Genomic DNA, 15450 nt, shown 5'->3' with positions numbered 1-15450 from the left:
AGGCGGGGAACGTTGGAGTCCGCCGTCACTGGAGCAAGCAAGCCTCCCTGTTCACTTCAGTGCAGGGCTGCCGGCCGCCATCTTGGCTGACAGTTAATTTGCATAAGGATATGCTGATTAGCCAATGGGAAGGGTAGTGGTCGTACGCTAATTACCATGTTTCTCTTTTATTAGTGTAGATAGATTGTATGTGTTCAGGAATATGTCTCCAAGCATATGTCTGCTCCTAATAGAGAGCATGAAGCTCAACTGATAGAACTGAAAGGTGCAGTGAACAAATCCACAGTTACAGTTGGAGTCTTCAATACCCCTTTCTCAGTAATTGATGAAACAACTAGGTAGAAAATCAGTATGGATATAGAAGACCTAGACAGCATTGTCAACCAACTTGAGCTGATTGGTATTTATGGAACACTTTACCAGAATACATATTTAGCACAATACATATTCTTTTTAAGCGCACATGGAACATTTACAAAGCTGGAAGATATTCTGGGCCATAAAATAAACTTTAAAAAATTTTAAAGTAATTGAAGGAGACACAGAGTATCTTCTTTGACTCTAACAGCATTCAGTTAGAAACTAATAATATATATTTGGAAAATCCCCATATATTTGGAAAGTAAACCACATATTTTTACCTATTGTGAAAGAGAAAATTTCAAAGAAAGTTAGAATGTATTTTGAATTAAATGAAAATGAAGACATAACTTTATCAAAATTTGTGGGATCTGCCCAGTCAGTATGGGTTAGTAGTTGAGCATCAACTCATGAGCCAGGAGGTCACGGTTCTATTCCGGGTCAGGGCACATGCCTGGGTTTTGGCCTTGATCCCCAGTAGGGAGTGTGCAGGAGGCAGCCGATTGAGGATTCTCTCTCATTGATGTTTCTCTCTCTTCCTCTCCCTCTCCTTTCTTCTCTTTGAAATCAATAAAAAACATTAAAATTTATGGGATCCACCTAAAGCAGTACTTAGTAGAAAATTTATAGTATTGAATGCTTATATTAGGAAATAAGTTTCAAACCAATAATCTAAACTTCTACCTTAAAAATCTAGACATATAAGAGTAAATTCGACATAAAGCAAGTAGAAGAAAGAAATAATAAAAAGTAGAAATCAATGAAATTAAAATAGCACAAAACAAAAATAGAGAAAATCCCTGAAAAACTGGTTCTTTGAAATGATTAATAAAGTTGATAATCCTCTGTCTAGACTGACTAAAAAGAGAAGAAATAACCAGTATCATGGATGACATTGACTTTTTGAAAATGTAGCCAAGTTTTATTGTCTGATATTCTGAATGAGTCTGATTCCTTCCTTGTGGTATCATATTTCCTATAAACTAGATTCAGTTAAACATTTTTAACATTTGGATGATAGATAATGTTGTGAACTTTATTTTGATTTAAATCAGAAAACACATAATATAAGTTGTTCTTACTATTTAGTGATGCTGAGTTTGATTACCATCCTAAGTTTGGTTACTGTAGACTCTTGCCCTTGTAAAGGTATGGTTTCTTCTTTGCAACTATTAAGTAATCTGTTGGGAAATATTTTTGTACTCACTGTATCACTCATATATCCTTCTAACATTGAATGTGAGAATTCATTCTTTTGTTTTACTCAGGATACAAGCAAGAAAGAGTAATAAGGGCTTTCTAGCTTATCTTTTTCCTTGTAATTTTTGAAACACCAGAAAAGCATATGAGATTGAAAAGCAGAGATTCTACTTATTAAACATTTTTTTCTGTCAATCTCATTAGCATGAGATTGCTGGTATCACAGGAACATTAAGAGATTCATTGACAAAAGTGAACTTGATGTAAATATAGGGAAGTCATTCATTATTTATATACTTTTATTTTTTATTTTTTAATATATTTGATTGATTTTTTTACAGAGAGGAAGGGAGAGGGATAGAGAGTTAGAAACATCAATGAGAGAGAAACATCGATCAGCTGCCTTCTGCACAACTCCTACTGGGGATGTGCCCACAACCAAGGTACATGCCCTTGACTGGAATCGAACCCGGGACCCTTCAGTCTGCAGGCTGACGCTCTATCCACTGAGGCAAACCAGTCAGGGCATTATTTATATATTTTTAAATAAGTACCCCTTCAGCCATCATAATTGTGGTAGTTGTCATTTGGTAAAACAAATTGTTTATTAGTCCAGGTTACTAATTTGAATATGAAATATAATCTAAGAATTTCTTATTACAAGAGCATTACGTGAGCTGTTTAAATTTTTGTAGATGCTCAGTTTTTAAATATTATAGCATTCTTAGAACAGTACATATAAAAACAATATATCAAGCTCTTTAAAATAGGGTTGGGCAAAAGTAGGTTTACAGTTTTTCGTATGGAAAATAATACAATCCTATCTAATAATAGACAAACATGGTAATTGACCATACCTTTGTTACGCCTCCCATTGGCTAATCAGTGAGATATGCAAATTAACCACCAACAAAGATGGTGGTTAATTTGCATATGTAGGTGCGAAGTGGCGGAGCGAAGACTGAGGTGGCTCTGGCCGGAGCAGAGAAAGCTTGAAGGCAGCTCCGGCCGGAGCAGCAAAGGCTTGAAGGCGGCTCCGGCTGGAGCGAAGGCCTGGGTCCCGGGTGCCAGAGGAAAACCAGTGCCGGCAGCCAGGGGAAGGGAAGGCCTATTGCACGAATCTTTTCATGCAACAGGCCTCTAGTAATAAATAATTATACAAAAATAAACTCTGTATCATGTACTCAGAACTATAAACATACTTTTGCCCCACCCTGTATTATTTCAATCCTTATGGTTTAAAGGCTAAGAACATAGGTTTAACAGAATTGTTGATTGCTGTTTAACCTTGCTGAGTCTTGTTAGTTACCTTATTAGTGAAGTCATAGAGATGGTAGCATAGGAGAAATAGTAATGTTGTGATAATTTTGTATGGTTACTAGCCTTACTGTGGTGATCACATTGTAAGATTTATAAATGTCAAATCACTGTGTTGTACACCTGAAACTAATACAATATTATCTATCAACTATACTTTAATAAATTATAAATTTTTAAAAAAAGAAGAGGTGAAGATTAAATGAGAATATAAAGCGCTTAGCGTTTGTGTGGCACATAATAAGTACTCACTAGATACTAGCTCCTATCATCATCATCATTATAAACTTTAAACCCTGTTTTATAAATAGTACTTTTTTTCTCTTGTGGGAAAAACAAACAGGTAGTTCACAGTCCACAGCAGTGTATTTTTAAAAAATATATATTTTATTGATTTTTTACAGAGAGGAAGGGAGAGGGATAGAGAGTTAGAAACATCAATGAGAGAGAAACATCGATCAGCTGCCTCCTGCACACCTCCTACTGGGGATGTGCCCGCAACTAAGGTACATGCCCTTGACCGGAATCGAACCTGGGACCTTTCAGTCCGCAGGCCAATGTTCTATCCACTGAGCCAAACTGGTCAGGGCCACAGCAGCATATTTTAACATGGCCACTTTGATGCCAATCCTGCCACTCACTGGTTGTGTGTCCCTGGACAAGTTACTTAACTTCTCTGTGCTATAGTTTGTCCTGTGTATAAGAGGGTTGTTGAGACTTACGTGGGTTGTACTTTAGAATAATGCCTTGTACGTAGTGAGTGCTCAATCAATGGTAGCTATTATTAGGATTAGTATTAACATTATTCATTTATTATGATTCTACCAGATTGCTTGGCCAATGGCATAGACTGCTAGTAACAAAAACACACCAAAACTTACAAAGAGTTAAAACTGATAAGGTAAAATTTTTAGTAGACTAAACATTGATAGAAGTATCACAAGTATCACTTTCCTGACAAAACTTAGATCTGCAAAAGTTTCAACAGGGAAAATTTAAAATGGTAGAAAATAATGACCAAAAAAGAGAATTCAATTGCATATGCTCAAATGGGTTAAATTTTAAATGGACCAAAAACAAACAACAACAATAAAACCCCTAATCAATAAATGTAATCTTATTTATAAAATTTAACTTGTATTAGTCTGTTCACCAGAGAAACAGAACCAATGACAGACACACACACACACACACACAGATTTATTGTGAGGAATTGGCTCATGCCATTATGAAGTATGAGAAGTCACACAATCCGCTATCTGAAATCCAGAGACCTAGGAAAAAGCCAATGGTATAATTCCTGTTTAATACATTGTGTACCGCATAGAAATCTCTAAGACATACGCCAGGGACCGCACGTTTTTGGGCAAACTGCACGTTATTTAAATCATCATAATGCACTTTAGGTGTTGTTTTTCAATAATTATAACATTTTTATTTACAAAAACAATTAAAGTTCCTAGCACTTTTTTAACGTATGGTACTGTGTAAAACATTTTCCTCTATGGAGAGGGACCAAACAAAATTTACATAAGTATCTAGATTCGCTCCTTTTTCCATGGGCGTGAAAAACGAGAACACTCGTGAGCGGTCCTTAACAGATGGCGCGCGAAACACGAGAAAACTCCTGAGCGGTACGAAATGTGTTAAGACCAGAGGCCTGAGAGCTAGTGAAGCCAGTGGTATAAATCCCAGAATTCCAGTCCAAGGTCAGGAGGAGCCCAATGTACCAGCTCAAGCAGGCAGAAAGGAAATGAATTTTTTTAAAAGAAGAATGCCATTTTTATTTTATTTATTATTTTTTTGTCAATCCTTACTCAAGGATATTTTCCCATAAATTTTTCAGGAGAGTGGAAGGGAGGGAGGGAGGGAGGGAGGGAGAGAGAGAGAGAGAGAGAGAGAGAGAGAGAGAAAGAAAGAAACATCAATGTGAGAGAGACACATCTATTGGTTGTCTCCCACCCACACCCCGACTGGGGCCAGGGATCGAGACTGCAAATGAGGTATGTGCGCTTGAGCAGAATTAACCCTTTGACCCTTCAGTTCTTGGGCCAATGCTCTACCCACTGAGCAAAACCAGCTAGGTCAGGAAATGAATTTTACCTTTCTCCTCTTTTTGTTTTATTTAGCCATCAACAGATTGGATGATGCTTACTCACACTGAGGATGGCAGTCTACTAAGTCATCTGGAAACACCCTCATAGACACACCCAGAAGTAATGTTTAATCTGGGCACCCCATGGCCTAGTCAATTTGACATAAAATAAACCATCACAAGTCCAGCCCTTATCAACTTGACACCCATGTGCATCTCCATAAACCATACTTAATCTCCACATAAGGTCATAATAAAAGGTCATAATTCTGCCTAACATGATGCAGTTATCCTACACACAACCAAAAATGCATTAACGCCTTCCCCAGAAGAGGAGGTAAAGTCCTTGAGTGATGTTTTCTCGATATCCTGTAACTTAAATACTATGATGTAAAATTAACAGTACTTATATAGTACTGTAATATAAAGTTAATGCTTCTTATATTAAACAAGGGGCCCTGTGCATGAAAATTCGTGCATGGGGGTGGAGGTGGAAGCCACCTCTATCATAACCTAAACATTTTATGCATGAACTAGGGGCCCGGTGCACAAAATTCGTGCATGGGGGAGTGGGTCCCTTAGCCCGACCTGCACCCTCTCCAATCTGGGAGCCCTCAGGGGAGCCCTCGCCAATCCGGGAGTTTCTTTCTGTCTTTGCAATCATATAAGTGAATTGTCTGAGACCCCCAACCCAGTTTGTTGCTCACAGAATAATAGAGGCTTTTTTTTTTCCTTTGCTCCATTGGTGGAGATTTCCTGGAAGTTTTAGGATATCTTTAATTTTTTCTAGACACTCTGATTTTACTTACGTCTCTCACCTTTGCTTTCCCTCCATCCCCAACTGCAACAGTAACTTGCTCCAGGCTCACTTTGCTCTAGTGTCTAGGAGAACTACGGTTCCCAGCATTCCTGGTGCTCCCTGCGCTCTGGGTTTCCGGACCTGGGGCTGCCATCAGAACTACAATTCCCAGCATTTCTGATGTCCCCCCCCAACTCTGGGTTTTCCCCGACTGAGGGTGCCACATCCCCCCAAGCCTCCAGCTCTCCTGCTCTGCTCTCCGTCTGGTGACCGAGGGAGCCACGTCCCCCCAAGGCAGCGACTGAGGGAGCAACCCAGGGAGCCACGTCCCCCCAAGCTGCCAGCTCTCCCACTGTGCTCTGTGTATGCAAATTACCCGCCATCTTTGTCAGGTTAATTTGCATACTCCTTATTGGCTTGTGGGCATGGCTTGAGTGTAGTGGAGGGGCGGTTAATTTGCATGTTTCTCTATTATATAGGATAAGGGAACAAGAGGAAAGAAGATAGGTAGAGAGATGGATAGATAGATGCACAAACATATTCATAGCAAAATTAAAAGGAACTCATATACATATATGCATGGACATAGACAATAGGGTGTCAGAGGCCTAGGCCAGGGTCAGAACTGGATGAGGGGGGTATGGGGAGCGGGGAGGGAACATCTGTAATACTCTCAACAATAAAGTTTTAAAAAAGGAACTACTTATGACAATTACCATCATTTCTGTAACAGGTCACATGGTGGTAGTTAGTATTTATGACTGACTACCTTCTTCCACTACCCACTCTATTTCCTTTGCCTTCAACAAGTACCTTAGCTGGTCATGGTTCTTTACCTGGTGGGGTGACCCAAAGGTTCTGGGCCTTCAGTACTCCTTCCTAGATAGGTTTGTTGTCATTTTTCATTGGCCTTAATCACGGGGTACAATAATACCAAGAGACACTGAAGGATTTCCTATATTCCAGGCATACTCTTCCTAATCTCCATTGTGGACTAGTAGTCCAGTTTCTTCTTGGTAGTCAGTATCAGTCACCCAGCCAGCACCTTAACTCCCTTCTTTGCCTATTGATTCAGAGGCATAAGGATCTCAAAGTGGCCAGGTGAGTCTACTTCCAGTTTAGTGAAATTATTGTTGTGGCTCTTGGAGAAAGCATTCCTCCCTCTGGAACTAAGATCTGAAGATCAGCAGAGTAGAGTCTCAAAGCAGATATTTTGCTGGTGAGTCACTAGGGGTAACAGTGAGTGGTATCATTCCTATTTCTTTTTTTAAAAAATATATTTTATTGATTTTTAGAGAGGAAGGGAGAGGGAGAGAGATAGAAACATCAATGATGAGAGAGAATCATTGATCGGCTGCCTCCTGCACACCCCCCACTGGGGATTGAGCCCGCAACCCAGGCATGTGCCCTTGACCGGAATCAAACCCGGGACCCTTCAGTCCGCAGGCCAACGCTCTATCCATTGAGCCAAACTAGCTAGGGCGGTATCATTCCTATTTCTACCTCTTGATTCCTGTATCTGTGAATCCTTATTATGGAAAAAAACCCATATATTGGACACTGATTCAAAGCATGTTCATACTTCTGGAGAACATTGCTCCCATCCTGCAAGGTATTGCCATCTAGCTGTAACTAAGTCTTCAGAAAAGCCATTCCACTGTTCTGTCTAGACCAGCCGTGGGCAAACTACGGCCCGCGGGCCGTATCCGGCCCGTTTGAAATGAATAAAACTAAAAAAAAAAAAAGACCGTACCCTTTTATGTAATGATGTTTACTTTGAATTTATATTAGTTCACACAAACACTCCATCCATGCTTTTGTTCCGGCCCTCCGGTCCAGTTTAAGAACCCATTGTGGTCCTCGAGTCAAAAAGTTTGCCCACCCCTGGTCTAGACATTTTCTTCAGGATATTAGGGAACATGGTAAGACTAATAAATTCTGTGAACTTGAGCCCATCATTGCACTTCTTTTGCTGTGAAGTGAGTTCTGTGTTCAGAAGCAATGCTGGTGGATAAGGCATTCTTGAAGTCCATTGATGCTAATTTGACAAAAGCATTGCATGCAGGGAATGCACACCCATATCCTGAGTGGGTGTCTAGTCCAGTAAGAACAAAATGTTGCCCCTTCCATGTTGGAAATGGTCTAGTGTAATCAGCCTGCCACCAGGTATCTGACTGATTGGTGCCATATCAGGGATTTGGTGTTGGTCTCTGCTCCTGGCAGATTGGACACTCTGCAGTGGTCATAGCCTCAGTGAGTGGAAATCCATTTTGTTGAGCCCATGCATAACTTCCATCCCTGTCACCATGGCCACTTTGTTCATAAGCTTGTTTGGGGACAGTGACGGAGGAGGCTGACTGTTATCCACAGAATGGATCATCCTATCCAATTGATTTTAAAATGAAAATACTTTTTGCCCAACAAAAGTGTATATGAATATAATTGGCCAGGGTGAAAGCGGCTTAGTGGAGTTAGATTCATCCTGAATACATTTTAAAGGTATTTCAATGTTTGTATAATTTTCAGTAACACATTTGTATTAATAAATGTGGAATCAAAACTTTCTCCAGCTCAAAACAGTAGGGTTCAGGTGGAAGAATTGTAAAAATGCCTTCTATTCATTTCAATTTAGTGTGAAACATAACATAAAATATTAATGATACCCACTAAACAGGAAGGGATATATGTAGGACTATTGCAGTAGTCCAAAGAAAGAGATGAAGGCATGAATAAAAACAAAGACAATAAAGGTGGAGAGGAACAGACAAATTCAAGAGATATCTGGAAGAAAAATTATTCAGGTTCTATGATTATAAGGAGAATATAACGGGAAGTTTTGACTTGGTCATATGTTAGATGGTGGGATTTTTAGCAAAATAGTAATACATTAGGAGGGAAAGATGGTGCGTTGAGTTTTGACATGTTGAATGTGAAGTGAATATGAGATCAACCAGATTCAGAAGACCAGTAGGAAATTGTGATGAATATGGATCTAGCTTAATAAAAAGATGTGGGCTGGAAATATGGACTTAAGACTTCCTTCCTTCCTTCCTTCCTTCCTTCCTTCCTTCCTTCCTTCCTTCCTTCCAATTCCAACATTGTTTGTCCTCTCTTCCTCTTCTTGTCCCTCTTTCCCTGTACCTTCCCCATTTTGCTATTTTAATAGATGCTTCCTTGGTGATATCATACATCTTCTAAGTAGACTATATAAAGACAATATCTGATACTGCCTATACATGCAGACTACTATATGGACAATGGAAAAAATCACATAGGATGGATTTACAAAATAAGAAAATTAAAGGAAAGATTGAGAGAAAACACAATATTGAAACTTATGGATACCTATCTGAAGTAGAATTGGTAGAGGAGATAGAGAAGATAGGCAGGAGAACCAGGGAAGAGAAATATCCCAAAATCTAAGGCAGGAGAAAGTTGTATTTAAGATTAATCAGTTGCCTGGTGAAGATAAGAGCTGAAGAAAAGGGCTTTCATTGAGGTTTTATGTTTTTACTGAGTATTGCTATTGTTCATAATTAGAGCAGTTTTATCAAGAACTAAGGCTAGTTTGCAGTGGGTTGAGGAACAAATAGGAAGTATGAAAGGAGAAATAACATATAAACTGTGGAATTTAGAATTTACCACTTGAACAAGAGAACAATTAGAAGTTTTGTAAATTTTATTTTAAAAAAATTTCTCCCAATCTTAGTAACATTTTTTGTGTGCTTGGTTGGATCCTTTGGTTTATACCAGGTCAGTGAGTCCATTCTCATATGGGCCATTTGGGTTTGATGTATTCCTGGGGGTTTCCTAAAATAGAGTCTTGGCAAATAAACCTGAACTGCAGTTTCTAGGGCTTTAGATTAAGGGCAAAAAATCCTGGTATTATTCATAAAATAACTATGATCTTATTAAATAAAAATGATGACACCTGTAGTTTGGTCATTCCAAAAGAGTGCCTTTCCCCCATTTGGTAAGGTAAGTATTTGCCAAAGTGATATACTTGTTGCAGATGTATTTCTTGTAATGAAATGTTTTAATTGTATCAGAAAATTACTAGGAGAAATAATGTGTAATGTATTGAATTAAAAAGTCCTAATTTGCTTAATAAGTGAACTGTTCACATTTTAAAAAATGACATCATCTGTTTGGGTAACTGGGGTAATGGAGTACCATATGTTTTAATTAGGCACTTAATAGTTTTTATAAAATAGAGTTTTAGTCTGGCATTTGTTTTGTTCCTAATATTCTGAAGAATAAAAGGAGCCATTCTCATGCTAGTTCAGTAGGAGATTGTTCTCTATGACTCTATTTTGAAATTTTGAGTTGTCACTTTTTCTTTACTACATTAGTTAAATGTAAAGTGATACTTTATTTTAGGAAGTCTTTTAGAGTGGTGAATTGACATATTTTTGCTTTTTTTTTAGAACAATTTTTGTGTAGAAACTGGTTTACTAGTAAAAGGAGATTTTTTAAGTGGCTGCATTGCTATTCACATTATAGCATAGGAGAGGAAATGGAAAGGTTTCATGCTTCTATGGTTAATTTGTTCATGCAGCATCTGCATTTTTCTCTGCTTCCAACACTAATTTTTATGCATATTTTTAAAAAGAGATCTACATTTCTAAAAGAAAATACATTTTTGTTTTGCTGGGATTTAGGATGGTTCACATTATTGTGGATCCCTTGTTTTTATTTCTATTAAATTAAAATAGAATTTTCAGTAAATGTGTACTTAAGTGTAGTCCATAACAGTACTGTCCAATAGCAATATAATGAGCCACATAGGCATTTAAAATGCTACCTTAAAAGTAGTAATTAATAATTACAGGAAAGTGAATATTTTTGTTTAACTTGGTATATTCAAAATATTATTTGAACAGGTAATCAATATAAAAGTTATCAATGAGATATTTTACCTTTTATATTTCATATTTTCAAAATTCAGTTTGTATTTTCCACTTACAGCCTTTCTCAACTTGGCCGAGCCACATTCAATGCTCAGGAGCCACAGGCGGCAAATGGTTACACTATTGTACAGTGCAGGTCTATAGAATCAGGACAAACTCTTAGTATCTGGATAGATAGAAAGATAAAGAGACATTTTCTATAAATTGGATTTGATGAGTGTAATAACTGGTTACCAACACCCAATAATGTGATCATCTTTATGGATGTCAAACTTTTTTATTCATTGAAAAGTTATTTGGAGGAGATATGCTAAAAATATTGGGTAGATGGAACTTTTATGTTTGATTGCCCTTAATAACTGTACTGTGCCATTGCATTTATTTCTATTATACGTACATGTTTATGCTTCATGAAATTTCAGTATATGTCTGTAATTTATAGCATAAATGCAGTTCCAGCTACAGTGAAGATTTTGTGCTACAGCTAGAGAAGGAATTGGTTCAGGCCCGTCTGAGGGAAGCCGAGGCTCAGTGTGCACTAAAGGAGATGCAGGATAAAGTCCTGGATATGGAGAAGGTGAGACCAACATAAATGCTGTTACTCCCAAATTAAAGGGACATGTGATAGATATTTAAGTACTTATTGAGCAGTTCAGTTGGATTTGGTGATTTTACACATTAGAAACCTTACATATTAGATACTGAGAGATGAAAGGAAAAAAGTAAGATTCCCAATTATTCTTTGTTGTTGCCATACTACTCAAAGCCCCATATTTAAGGGTAAAAGTAGAGATTAGAGTCCTTTTACAGGAAAACAGGATAATTTTGATATGAATAATATTTAAATGTTGGAGAAGAGAAACTTAGGGGATAGAAATTAACTGTTCTCAAATATTGTAATATCTTCTTCTGCAAGAGATTGGATATGACTAATACATAAACATTTCAGGGAGAATTTCATCTGAGTATAACTGTCGCAATTTTCCAAGGTATAGTAAGCCACCTCAGGAAGATCTTAGCTTGAGGTATGCTACGGAAGCTAACTTATCTCTTTTCAAAGTCATTAAAGAAGTTGAAGGGTTAGGCAAATAGTGGAAATAGAGCAGGAAATAATTTAATGAAATAGAGCAGGAAATAACTACAGTCAGTAGTGGAATAATTTTGCTAGAAATCTGCTTGCTATTTTACATTTTTTGGGGAAAATTTATTCTGTTTATTGAGAAAAAGGCCAATAAGACTGTGAACATGCCTAACAGAATATTTGGTCTCTAACTTGGGAGTTTTATGGGCTCCATGATGTAGATAAGAAACTGGGCCTCTCTGTTTTGAATTTTTGGTAGTAAGAAATGTCCTTGAGTCCATTTTAAAAATGGATTTCTTAAGGAGCTTTGTTGGTATTCATGGCATAGGATAGAAAGGAAATTGGAAGGTTTTGTGCTTCCTATGGTTAATTTCTTCATGCAAGGCTCTCTTTTTATGCATATGCAGTAAATTTTTGGTTTTTCATAGAGAAAATATTTAAAGTTCATCATAAAAATGTGTAGTTGGCAAGAACCACTTTATTTATTCAGAGATAGAAAATTTCATAGATTCAAGTTAGTCTCATTAGTACCTCAGTTTACCTATGGAACTTTTACTGGGCATCTCATTTAGGATCTCATGGTCACCTCCCAGAGCATTTTAATTCAGGGCTACCCTATATCTTTTTTAAAAATATATATTTTATTGATATTTTACAGAGAGGAAGGGAGAGAGATAGAGAGTTAGAAACATCGATGAGAGAGAAACATCGATCAGCTGCCTCCTGCACACCTCCCACTGGGGATGTGCCTGCAACCAAGGTACATGCCCTTGACTGGAATCAAACCTGGGACCTTTCAGTCTGCAGGCCAACGCTCTATCCACTGAGCCAAACCAGTCAGGGCTACCCTATTTCTTAAGGTGGGTCTTTCAGTATGGTAGGAGAGTAATCTAACAGTCACCTAACCTAATAGTAGTATTAATTTTGTAACTATTGACATAAATAGTGACTAACTCACAGAGATTTTATACTCTCCAAAATGACATGCTGAGAAAATACAACAAAACAGATTTTAGGCTATTCTTTTCCATGAATCTTTAAAATGTCAATGATGTTATGCTTCATTTGGATTCCTAACCACAGGTGAGTAAATTTATTGCCATGTTGAAAAACATTTTTAATTCTATTGGTTTGTAACACTGATTAGTATTATTAAACAAAGTAGAGTTAGACTTTCTGTGTTCTCAGAATTAAGTAGTTAGCCTTACACATTCCTGTGGGAATGTAAAATAGTGCAGCTGCTTTGGAAAAGATTAACAGTTTCTTAAAAATTAAATGTGGAATTGCCATTTGATTCAGCAGTTCTGCTCTTTGATATATACTCAAGAGAATTAAAAACAGGTCCACACCAAAACTTTTACACAGTCATAGCAGCCTTGTACATACTGGCCAAAAAGTGGAAGCAACACAGATTTCTGTCAACTGATGAATGTATAAATAAAATATGGTATATCCATATAATGAACGGAATGTTATTTGGCAAAAAGAAAAGGAATGAATCTTAAAAAATGACAAATGAAAGAAACTAATTATAAAAGCCACCTATTGTATGATTTCATTTATTGGAAAATGTCCTAAATAAGCAAATCCATAGACACTGAAGGAATAAGGGCTGCCAAGGGCTGGGGGGAGGGGAAATGTGGAGTGATTGGTAATGGGTATAGGGTTTCTTTTGGGGGTAATTAAAATGTTTTGAAATTAGATCAAGATGTTGGTTATACAGCCCTGTGAATCTCTTAAAAACCACTGACTAGTCTATATTAAAAAGAGTAAGTTTTGTAGTTTATGAATTACCCTAAAAATAAAAGGCTAATATGCAAATTGACTGAATGGTGGAACGACCAGTCACTATGACATGCACTGACCACCAGGGGGCAGACGCTCAATGCAGGAGCTGCCCCCTGGTGGTCAGTGCGTTCCCACAGGGGGAGCGCCACTCAGCCATAAACCCTGAGCTGGGCTCACGGCTGGCGAGTGCAGTGGTGGTGGCAGGAGCCTCTCTCACCTCTGCAGCAGTTAGACATCCCCCAAGGGCTCCCAGAATGTGAGAGGTCACAGGCTGGGCTGAGGGACCCCCCCCCCCCCCCAGTGCACGAATTTCATGCACCGGGCCTCTAGTATCTCAATAAAATTAAGTATAATTATATATGGGATAAAATAGCTCTTATATGCTTTATTTATTTTATTTTATTCTTTACATTTAAAAATCCTAAGTTAAATTTTTTCTTGCTTTAGAGAAACAACTCCTTTCCTGATGAGAATAACATTGCAAGGCTTCAGGAAGAACTCATTGCTGTGAAACTGAGAGAAGCAGAAGCTATTATGGGTTTGAAAGAACTTAGACAACAAGTCAGAGATTTAGAGGAACACTGGCAGGTATATCAATATGTTGTATGTGCTTTCTAAAAAGAGGGTAAAACCTGAATATTCAATTTGTATGAGTTTGAAGTAGTTGATGACCAACACTGGGATATGACTTTAAAGTATGAAAGACCCTGTATAATGTACACAACTGAGAGAATTTATAAGTTGCAAGTACCTTTAACTGTTTCTCCCTTTTTAACTCTTATAATTAAAGAAGATAAAATGGAGATCATCATATTTTTGCTGTCATATCATTGTAATTTATATAATTTTTTCTAAAAACCTATAAAGAAATAATCCTTTATATAGTACATATTTCTTCAGTTGATATTAAATCCATTTTTCAGTATGAGATAGTAGAAGGCTGACACCAATATAAATTTGTAACTTTTTATTTATTTATTTATTTTTTAAAAATATATTTTATTGATTTTTTACAGAGAGGAGGGGAGAGGGATAGAGAATTAGAAACATCGATGAGAGAGAAACATTGATCAGCTGTCTCTTGCACGCCCCCTACTGGGGATGTGCCTGCAACCAAGGTACATGCCCCTGACCAGAATCGAACCTGGGACCCTTGAGTCTGCAGGCCGACGCTCTATCCGCTGAGCCAAACCGGTTAGGGCATAACTTTTTATTTTTTAACCCTCACCCGAGGGTTTGGGGGAGACAGAGAGAGAGAAACATCAATGTGAGAGAGACACATCAGTTGGTTGCTTGGTTGCTTCCTGCATGCACTCCAACAGGGGCCTGGGATTGAACCTGCAACCCAGGTACGTGCCCTTGACCAGGAATTGAATCTGCAACCGTTCGGTGCACAGGCCAACACTTTAACTACTGATCGATGCCAGTCAGGGCTGTAACTTATTTTGAAAATTGGTATCTCACAAAATAGATCAGATATTTAGCTAGTTATATGCCAACAAATGTATTCACATATGAGGGAAACTGTTGACAACGAACAAAAATACAGATGCTATAAGAAAGGGAGAGCGGGAAGAAAACAGAAACTACACAGCATTTCAGAATAGTGATCTTGGTTTGAATTTGGGGTAAGTGATGCATCTAGAAAAGACTGAAATTAATCCATGGCATGGTCATAGCTTTTTTGGTCAAGTATCAAACAGCAATAAACTGGAAATTAAAAATAAATAATCCGTGCCTTTGCCACAGGTATTTTTAGAACACTGTTCTTAACTGCTAATATTGCTTCCTTAATTCATGAATAGCCCCACTTTTTCCTTTTCTTGGGATTTCATTAAAAATAATGTGAAAAATCTCATTAAAAATTAGGGTAAAAATTGTATTGTTTATAATAATTAAT

The 15450-nt window shown here is 37.6% G+C and overlaps 1 protein-coding gene across 14 annotated transcripts in view; it reads left to right on the top strand.

The window, feature by feature from the left end:
* Positions 1 to 15450, top strand: part of EVI5 (ecotropic viral integration site 5) — a 222915-nt gene that overhangs the window by 127002 nt on the left and 80463 nt on the right. For all 14 annotated transcript variants that reach the window (XM_014550019.1, XM_014550018.1, XM_014550017.1 and 11 more), the window contains 2 exons: positions 11124 to 11258; positions 13998 to 14138. In XM_014550019.1, the coding sequence (XP_014405505.1) occupies positions 11124 to 11258; positions 13998 to 14138 (276 nt within the window). The remainder of the gene's footprint in view (positions 1 to 11123; positions 11259 to 13997; positions 14139 to 15450) is intronic.

Source organism: Myotis brandtii, unplaced genomic scaffold (assembly GCF_000412655.1).
Source record: "Myotis brandtii unplaced genomic scaffold, ASM41265v1 scaffold58, whole genome shotgun sequence".
Lineage (NCBI taxonomy): Eukaryota > Metazoa > Chordata > Mammalia > Chiroptera > Vespertilionidae > Myotis > Myotis brandtii.
Note: the sequence above shows the minus strand (reverse complement) of the source record. Positions and strands in the feature narration are given on the sequence as shown.